Consider the following 10,290-nt stretch of genomic DNA (forward strand, 5'->3'; position numbering starts at 1 on the left):
GTATTCAAATATGATTTTTCTAAATAAGGATAATTTTATCTTTTGGTTTTTTAATTCTAAAATAATGAAGAGCAAAATAGACATTATACATCCAACCTTAATAGTTAATACCCTCATAAAACTGTTAGAAATGAGGGAGCAATAGTAATTTCATACGAAGTAGGTTTCTATTAGTAGTTAAGCTAAAATACAATGGGAGCAACAATAAATTTTTTTTCTAGTTTTCTGTATTTTAAATATTAAAGTATGATTTAGTATATTAGACTTAAAAATAAAAATTAAGCTTATTTTATATGTGTATCAATGGCATCATTTATCATAAAAATTATTCTTAAGAACATAAATTACCAAATGCCAATTTGTTCCACAATTGCTCTTAAAAGTTCGGAGCAAAAGTTGTACCAATCAGTCAAAATTGTCCTCAAATTATCATTATTTAATAAAAACACCATAATACAATTCAAGGAAAGAATAGTTTTCTGAAGAAAGACCATTACCAAATGAATACTTAGAATGTAATGTTGTGTAGTGCTGATTTCTACTTACTGTAACGGTTGCAGCCAACAATGAGTCGTTATGATTGCGCCACATTTATCAACTTGTATGCGAGGGTTTAAATCAAAACCACAAGGATGTGTTAATAAATATAATTTTGGTTTTTTATATTTAAGGGTTTGAGTTTCAAGATTTTAAATTTAAAAAAAAAAAAAACCCTGGCTGATACCCGACTTTAAACGTCATGTTTCTAGACCTCCTCCACTAATCTTAGAGTATGTACCTTAGAAACTAGAATTATTCTCAAGTACAACCCATGCTTGTTTCCCTTTTTCGCTAAAAATGCCCGTTGCTTGTCTTGCTTGTCTTGCTTGTCTCTAACACTTATAGTTTTAATCTATAACATTCTAGCAAACATTGAATTCAATGGGAGTGGTAACACAAGAAGAAGGATGGATGGTTGTTGTGTATTCAAGAAGAAGAGCCAGCACAATGCTATAGATAGAGCAGTACAAGGGGGATTTTTATACATAAAGGATGGGGATATTCCATATGTCAGAAGAGTTGAACCCACGATTTACATTTTTTTTTATTTAAACCATTGGATGTAATCACAACCATTCGCTGTTAATTGCAACTTTTACCGTAAATAAAAATCAAAATCAAATATAGTTGAGAATAGTCGAGGTGCGCACAAGTTGACCCTCCCTAACTCCGAAACCCTTGAACCGAAAAGCAAGAAGAAAAAATATCCGATGCGGCCTAGCTTACGATACAAGCCTTTGTATCTTTCCGACCCACGTGGTCCAGGTATCTTTTGGTGGTTTGAAAATTAAAATGATATTGTCTGTCTTTTCTCGTTGCAATCGATTTATCAAAATCACCACCACAAGGAGAGGGCTGTTGTACACTTGTACGTGTGAACGCGCAGTTGGTTACTTTTCGATTTTTTTGTAATTATCTTATTAAGCTCAAAAAACAGAGCTGTAAAAACTCGAAAAGCATAAATAAAAAAGCCGCTCCCAATCCAAAACAAGCGTTTGCGTTTAACTACACACAGACAGAGTTGATAGCAGTGCAAGTGAAGTACTCAAAAACTCAAATCTCACTTAACTAGTGTTTTTCTTTCTTTCTTTCCGTCGATCACTAGTCTCGTCTCTACTCTACTCATCCTAACCTATTTTCTTTTGTTTTCTCTTCTACGAAAAGGAAAGAAAAGAAGAAACCACCACATAAACCAACCATTGGTTCTAGCTTTGCACTAGATCTGTGTGTCTCTGTGTGTGTCCGTCAGTCTGTCTTCCTTTTCTGTCTCTCTCTGGTCCTGCTCCTGGTCCTGCTCCTCCTGCTCCTCCTGCTCCTGCTCCTGGTCCAGAGCAATGGACTCCAAGGCGGAGTAGGCATCATCAGCAAAACAACTCAAACAGCGGTGGCTAGGGCGACGGGAAGGGAGAGGAGCTTTGAGTGTGATCCTTGAGCGAGAGCGAATCTTTCGTCTGGGGTAAGTAGTACCTAGCAGGTAGCATCGCTAGATTGAATGTCTATTATCCATTGCTACTCCTCTCAACTCTAGAATTTTCTTTAACTAAGCTTTTATTTCTGCCTTTCGTATAAAGATCCGCCCTCATTGGCCCAGTTCCCCTTCAAATTTTCAAATCAGGACTCTAGGCACTCTCTTCTTCCATTCTTTCATTCCTTAATAAGGGAATTTGGGTTTTTTTTTTTTTTTTTTGATCGGGAGAGGGGGAGGAACCGAGGAAGAGAGGGGCTCTGGCTCCCATTAACTGAATTATTGGCCAATTTCAAACCACTAAATGCATAATTCCGACTTAACTGCTTCTTAGATTTGACCTCTGGCTACTGCATCTTGGTTGGAAGTAAGTCTACCCAAGATGGATTTGGAGCCAAATAGAATGCTCCGGCTCTGAATTTGGGTTCCTTCGCGTGAGGTGCTTAGGCAACGCCTTGACAACTGTGCTTCATTCAGGTTCCCCTGATTCTCGTGACTCGTACTTTCACTGGAGACATGGAAATTTAGGGGCTTCTGGATTTTTCCCAGTTTTTCAGGTCGAAGCTTTAGAATCTTCTTTTTATACGGACTAGAATATAGATCATTGAAGAGGAGTTTACTTTGAATTAGGATTTCCCCGTTATCTTTGTTTGCTTCTGATGCAGGTGGGGATTGCAATGGATGAAGGGATAGATTTTGACACACCTCTAGACTATGTTACATTTCAGATTTCGACAACTAAGAACAGGTAACTTTCCAACTACACCATGTTTCCTTTGATTACCTGTATTGCTACTGCTGCTGTCATTATCACCTTCATTTACATTGTTATACTGTAGAGAGTTCCAAGGGGTCCTTGTCCTGAGATGATGATCTCAGGGGGTCATTATGTTAGCAGATCCAATTGTACTACTCACAAATCTGTCTTGGCTGTTCTGTATGTACAACCTATCTTCAGATTATTTATCACAGTATGAATCTTATTTTCTTACAAGCATATCAGAACCATCATTTCTACCAAAATGTATGTGGATAGGAATTTGGAACAACAGCGATGGGATTGGTTCCTACATAGCTTGAAATTATGTTTATGATTAATAGTTTATTCATGTTTTTTATGGTTGACAAGGGAGAGGTAGATTGCAATTAAGGGGGTTTGGGTTTGAGAAATGTAACCCCAAATCAAGTCCTTGTCTGAACTCAAAATGCATTAGCATCTGTTATTTTGGATCGTCATGCTATCTTCTCTTTTTCTTTCTGAAAATTGAATTACATTTTTTTGAAACTATTCACGGATTTTTTTTTTTTTACTTTTTATGTTCTTTTATTATATAGGTATGATGCATTTGTTTGTGGCAATAAAATGGTGGAGAAATTGGCTTCTGGTCCTCTGGAACAGCTTGTTTTGCATCTACTGGAAGCAAAAGATGCCCACTCCAAAGGAATGGTTGACAACTTCAAACTTCAGTTACCTGAAAATCTTAGGGGCTCATCATGGTTCTCCAAATCTACTCTTTTGAGGTTTGTGTAACAAAAATATAGATGGATTCCTGTTTCTTTACAGCTCCTTTTCCCCCCTTTTCTGGCAACTGTTTCATGTTAAGTGTAATACAAATATAGATTGGATTTTTGTTTCTTTTCAAGTTGCTTTTTTCTGCTGACTGTTTCCTGTTAAGTTTATTTCTTTACAATTGACCACGGTCTTTCTATTCAGGTTCCTCCATATTATTGGTACACCTGAATTACTAGAAGCCGCTACTACAATTGAAGGTGAGATGTCTCAGCTGGAGGATGCTAAGAGGTTTCATCTTTCTCTATATACACAGGTAACAGCATTAGGACTTCTTGACTGAGTCAACTTTCATTTTCCACAGCTCATCACAGTAATTCTTTTTACCATTCTCAGGGACATCAAGATCATTCCAGGAATCGGGAAACAGGTAAGCCATTTAAATCTATATCTTCAAGCAAAGTGCATAGGAATTCCAGCTCAGATGATGCATATCCTAGCTTCTGAGTGTTTATGCATTAGAAGCTCTTGTATCTTTCTGTTGTTTTCGTTGTGTTAGTTGTCTGTGTTGCATAAGATGTACGATTAGGTAGAGGGAAGTGGGAACTAAACACACATTATAAATTGGACATCTCCTGATATGTCTCCAATCCTTTTGAAGATCAAATTCTGACCAACTCATTTGGCAAGGAGTTGTCTAACTGATGCACCAAATGGGACATGGTGTTCAAGGAGGATGCAAGATGATAAGCTTCATCCCAACACTTAATAAGCTTATGTCATATTTAATGATTGGTAGCAGGTAGCACAAGCTGCCTTGGACTCTTCATTCATCAACGAGTTTCTAGTCAATGGATATTGTTTTTGAAATTTAAAAGTAACCGCAAGTGCACGGTATCGTGTAGCTAACTAGTCGATCTCAAGGAGATATGCCACTTTAGAATTAACTTCTTAATAGTAATACGAGAGTGGAATGATTCAATTTTTGTTGACTAATTAACTAAACTGAACGATCCCAATCCATACATCTAATGCAATCGAATTGAAACGAAAAATAAATTAAACACAATCCATGCATAAATAAAAGACAAGAAAAAAAATGCGAACAATAAAAATAAAAGGAAAGGGAAGTGATCCGAGTGTCAACTCTGGATCGAGGGAATGGGAGTATAATAATAATGACTTTAACGGACCCTTTGCCGTAGTTTACAGTCCACCGATTGGGAAAACGGATATTAAGAGAAAAAAAAAAGTGCAGAAAGTAAATAACAAAGCAATAAAAGGAAAAGAAAGCCTTAACCAAAGAGAGGAACAACTGTAGGCATCTCTGATCAAGGATCCAGGGGAAGGGAGAACAATAAATAAATGCTAAAAGTAAATTGCAGAAAGTAAATAACAGAAAGTAAAATGGAAACCTTAACCAAAGAGAGGCACGACTGTAGGCATCTCTGATCAAGGATCCAGAGGAAGGGAGAACAATAAATAAATGTTGAAAGTAAATTCTAAATTAAGAATATGGAGGGGTAGATAGAAGCAGGAATGGAGGGAAGAGAGAAGATTAATAAAGAAGGTTATTTACTTGCGAATTGAACAAAGGATTCGAATCTCAACCAACCCTAACAACCAGATCTAGATCTAAAATTATCTAAATCTACAATTGCTAGACCCAGAGAAAAACGAATCTAAAAACTTGAAACTTGAACTTGAATTGCATTACATAAAAAAATTAAACCTAAACATTCAATCTAGAAATTAAAATCTCACAAATGCAAGCAAAGAAAACTAAAGAAAGCCTAAGTAAACCAAGGAGAAAAGAAAATGTGCTTCTCCTAAGCTCTAGAACACCTTCCCCTTTGATGGAGTATGCTCTCCTTTTATAGAGTTTACATGAGATAAGAATCTTGACAGAATTTGAATCAAACTCAGGGTTCCTATCTGACTCAGCCAATTAGGGTTTTGACGTACTAATCGGACCGCCTTAGAGAGATCAGATGCACAATTCTACCGTTGGATTTGAGGTTTAAGAAGTCATGAAGCTCTCCTCCAAAAATCAACACGATTGGACACCGGATGACCGTTCGATGAAGGGCTTGATCGAAACTGGACAGAGACATTCAAAAACGGGATTTTTGCCTCTTCCTTCTCTAAATATAATTATTTTTCCTCTTTTTCTTTCTTTAATCAAATCACAAATAGGAAATAAGATATTGAGGTATGCAAGGACTCTTTTCTCCATTTGAATTCTCTCAATAATATCTCTGTAGATTTGATTGATAATTTATAATCTTAGCCGTAGATCAAATTTGCCTTCTTTATCTCTTCAATATTTTGGAGTTGGCCCGTAATCACATCTCTAGCCCATCATGCTCCAGATCAGGCCCATTTTCGCATTTGAGAATTTGAATGGACCTCTTGACATGTAAAATTGCATTATTCATACCCAAAACTCCAAATATTTGCTTAAATCTTGAAAAGTCCTAAAATCTGCAAAAAGTTAAAAACAACATAAAACCCAAGGTAGCTCCACTCTAGGTGTGTAAAATGCATGCTTTATGCCCTAAGATTTCACACATAAATGTGCTCATCAGATATATCAACCTTTATGTGCTGACTTGGCTGCAAGCTTGGGCAGTCTCTTCTCGGTACAATGTAAATGGTGAGAGTCGTTCAGTCCACTGGAGATTTTTTGTTTCCAGATTCCTATTTCGGGATGGAACTGTTTGAAATGCACTGTAATGGAAGTTCTGTTTCTTCTTTGTCCCTGAGATGGCCACAGGAATACATTCCCATGCAGGCTAAACAGAGTTTGATAGTCTGAAGTCTGTCCTTGCTACAACTTGTTTTTCAACTCTTCTCTGTTATTCTAGGTTTTCTTTCTGTATATTTAAGAGAAATAAATTTGCCGTTCTGATTTTCTTTCCCTTCTTAACAGATTGCTCCAATCGGGAAGACTCTGAACTAACTACAGAAGTAATTTTTTTTTTCACTTGCAAATAATTTAAGTTCTTCATCTCGTTAATTATATTTAAGAACTCATTCTCTACTTGTGCAAATTAACTTTTGAGTTCTGACCTTTGACAGATTCAGACTCCGACTACGTCTGATGCCACAAAGTACGTGTGGTTGTTCTCGGTTTTTAATTAGCATATTTTCGTTGGGACATCTAACCTGAACTACAAAATTGATAATCTAGGAATGAACTTCTGCGAGCAATGGACTTGAGACTTACAGTGCTAAGCCAGGAGTTACTTTCTGCCTTTGGCCGGGCTGCAGATACCACATGCTCCATTAAACATATTGCTGATTTGGCAGCATTTGCTGAGCATTTTGGAGCAGTAGATTTACGGTATGTCAGCTGGCAAAATATACTTGGACTGTAACTATCTTATGAAAAATAAAAAACTGAAGAAACGTACTGGTGTTATATTTTTCTACCATATGTTATTTATTTTACAAATCACTCCTTCAATTTCCAATTCTGTGGATTAGAAGCACTTAAGATGCTTTTTTTCTTTCTAAATCAGGAATTCTCTATTCAAATGTTTGACACTCATCCAAAAGAACCAGGCAACTGATTACCCACTTGAGCAGTCAAAATCATCACATACTTCACTTAGTAGCAGGGAAATATCGGGAGATGGAAAAGCTCAAATTTGTTGCCCAGTTAATAAAGATAAACCTGTAACATATGGAGTCTCCCCTGCTAAAGTTGCACAAATGGAGCGCCAAAGCTCATCAGAAAGTGAGAAATCTTTAAACTCAACTGATGAAGATCAGCCGTCTATGGAAAGGAGTCGCCCTCTCATTAGATCTGCATCACCTAGGAGGTCAGCATCTCCAATGCGAAGGATTCAAATAGGGAGGTCAGGATCACGTAGAGCCACTGCACTGGCGATTAAGAGCCTTAATTTTGTTCCTGCCAGGGAAAGGGCACCGATTGTTACAGATTCCAATGGTAATAGCAGTGAAGAAGAATCTGATCAGCCACAGAAGAAATCTGAAAGTAGTACACAGAGGATGAGTGTTCAAGATGCAATCAGTCTTTTTGAGAGCAAACAGAGAAATCAAACTTCAGACATTCAGAAAAAGAAGGTTGCGTCAGAGGTGTCTATTGGTACAAACAAATCTGTCCTGCGAAGATGGAGTGCAGGTATGGGGGATTCCTTGACCCAATGCGCATCAGAAAATGCTTCTTCAGGCCCTAACCAAGTAACTACCAATAATTTAGAAGACCAAGCAATTGAGAACAGTTCAACAGGCCCAAAGCCAGAATCAGGTTCAAGTTTAGATCATGCTGAGACAACCAACATTGCTGCATCATTTGAAACAGGGGAGAACAGAACATCATATCCATCCAATGATCTGCAGGATAATGTGACTTACCTCACAGAAGAAACTCATGACAAGGTAACTGCCTTTGCTGAATGGAATCAACAAAGGGAGTCAGAGTTGCATCAAATGATGATGAAAATGATGGAGAGTAAGCCTGCAAGAAACCGAAACATAGAAAATGGAAATGGCGGAATCCCAGAACTTCCCACTGATGTAAGTAATGGGTTGTATGATCACTATAAGGAGAAGCAGAAGGAGAAGGTGAGATATGAGAATACAGGAAAGTTAGCAGATAAAGTAGCAAAGGTCAAATCAGTGCAAGAAGCCCTTGACCAAAGGAAGGTTGCAACGGTCTCAAAAAATGCACGTGCTGTGGTGAAAAAGGATTCCTTGAGTAAGCCAAGGCAATCACAAAAGACTTCATCTCCAACTACACAACCCAAAAAGGAAAAGCCCAACCCATCCATATCAAGAAAACCCTCACCTAATGCTTTATCACTGCAACGCAAGTCATGGCCGTCAACACCATCCACAAAAACCACTAAGACAGCATCAGCTAGAACTGCTAATGAGCTCTCCTCAGCTGGGACTACAAGAACTCGTCAAAAGCCACGGCCTGCACCATCACTAGACCAGCCAAGCCCCAAAGTGGAAACATCTCATCAGCAACAGAAAAATGTAAAGGGAAACATGACTGAGAATAAGCAGCATGTAAAATCCTCAGAAGGGCTGAAGCGGCAAATAGCAAGGAAAACTGGCAAAACAGAAAAAGTGAAAGTTCTGCCTTCTGGTGATGATAATGGTGGAGTGGCTCAAGAAAGGCCTAGTTTCTATAACAAGGTTAACAAAAGAAGTACTGTGGTTCCAGTGGACTCAAAACCTTACCTTCGCAAAGGTTCTGGAGGCCGTGGTGTTAGTCCTACTACCATCAAAAGAAAGGCTTCCCAGTCTGATGAATCTTTGAGAAATAGCGAAAATGTGATCCAAGCCCAAGAGGAGGTCTTTAGTGAATCTGCTGAGCAGTGTCAGCAGGGGGTTGTTATATCTTCGTCAAAAATTGATGATAATTTCAAAGCAGAAGCTTTAGTGAGTGCCCAACCGGAATCTGCAAAAACAGAGAATTCTGATCAGTTCGTTCCTGTAGGTGATTTTAGCCCCCCAAAGTTCTCAGAGCTTCCTGTAGAAATTCTGGCTGATGAGGAACCTGGCATCTCATCCATTGCCTGGGTGGTGGAAGACCAACAAGTACTGTCTGTGTCATGTAACAGCAGCCCACCACAAAATGAACCTCCAGCAACTGATGCACCAGCAGTGCCATCAAGCCCACGTGTCCGCCACTCTCTTTCACAGATGCTGCAAGAAGACTCTGGTGAACCTGAAATAATTGAATGGGGAAATGCTGAAAATCCACCGGCAATGATCTACCAAAAGGATGCACCCAAGGGACTGAAGAGGTTATTGAAATTTGCTAGGAAAAGTCGAGGGGAACCAAATGTTGCTGGGTCCAGCCCGTCAGTATTCTCTGAGGGAGAGGAGGATGCAGAAGAACCTAAAGCTGCTAGAAGGAATGCAGATAATCTTCTGAGGAAAGCTGCCATTCAAGCAAAAGGCTTTGGGAAACAAAAAGACACATTTACTGGAACCCATGATGATAGTGGAAGATTGTCTGGTCATGAGCCGCTGCCTGGTATACTTGCTAAAATTTCCATTTTTAATTATCTTGAAGTTGCTCTGTACCTTTAAGTTTTGGCAATGTCTTTTTTTGTCAACAGCTCAACCCCATAGAAGCAAACTCGTCCATGAATATTCTCACAAATTGGAGGAGGGCCACATTTCAGTTGCTGCTACTTCAACCAAAGCCAGTAAGTTTTTTCTATTTCCCATCCACTTTCTGCAGTTGTTGTCTTCTTTTAATCTTGCGTTGGTTTCACCATTCCTTTCTCTCTCACTGACTCACTCACACGCACACTCTTATCTGTTGTTTCCAGCTGCAAGATCATTCTTCTCTCTTTCAACATTTAGGAGCGGCAAGTCTAATGAAATGAAACTTCAATAGCTAAGCTTCATTCTTTTATATTGGTCATCTGTTTTATTTTGGTATGTGGCTAAAAGTCTGCATGCTGTCGCTGGAGTTATTCTGTAAACGCACATGATAACAACAGGAGTAGAAATATCCTGCGGGCTTGCGTTTGGAATGTTCTCTGGAATGACCGGAATGATAGAATTATAGAAAGTGGATATTCGCGATTAGGATGTAAAAACATTTTTTCAAAAGGAATGCGTGGTCTCAAATATCCAACCCTTTCGCCGCTCTAACCTACCTTTGTTATGGTTGTTTCGTTTTTTATGCTCGTTTGCTTAGGCGTGTGAAAGTGAAACTATAATAAGTTTTCTATGTTAATATCGAAGGTTCATGTTTAGATCCTACTTATGTTTTCTGAAA

General features: G+C 38.5%; 1 protein-coding gene across 1 annotated transcript; it reads left to right on the forward strand.

Annotated features, from left to right (window-relative positions):
* Positions 1-1,513: 1,513 nt before the first annotated feature.
* Positions 1,514-10,290, forward strand: LOC149023180 (uncharacterized). Its single transcript, XM_089143739.1, has 11 exons — positions 1,514-1,996; positions 2,671-2,753; positions 3,341-3,526; positions 3,720-3,831; positions 3,912-3,945; positions 6,448-6,485; positions 6,597-6,628; positions 6,709-6,861; positions 7,040-9,534; positions 9,620-9,709; positions 9,836-10,290. Exons 2-11 carry the CDS (start codon positions 2,683-2,685, stop codon positions 9,901-9,903), a joined length of 3,279 nt encoding a protein of 1,092 aa, XP_088999865.1. The 5' UTR covers positions 1,514-1,996; positions 2,671-2,682; the 3' UTR covers positions 9,904-10,290.

Source organism: Hakea prostrata, chromosome 2 (genome assembly GCF_041222555.1).
Source record: "Hakea prostrata isolate BN-2017 chromosome 2, UWA_Hpros_2, whole genome shotgun sequence".
Lineage (NCBI taxonomy): Eukaryota > Viridiplantae > Streptophyta > Magnoliopsida > Proteales > Proteaceae > Hakea > Hakea prostrata.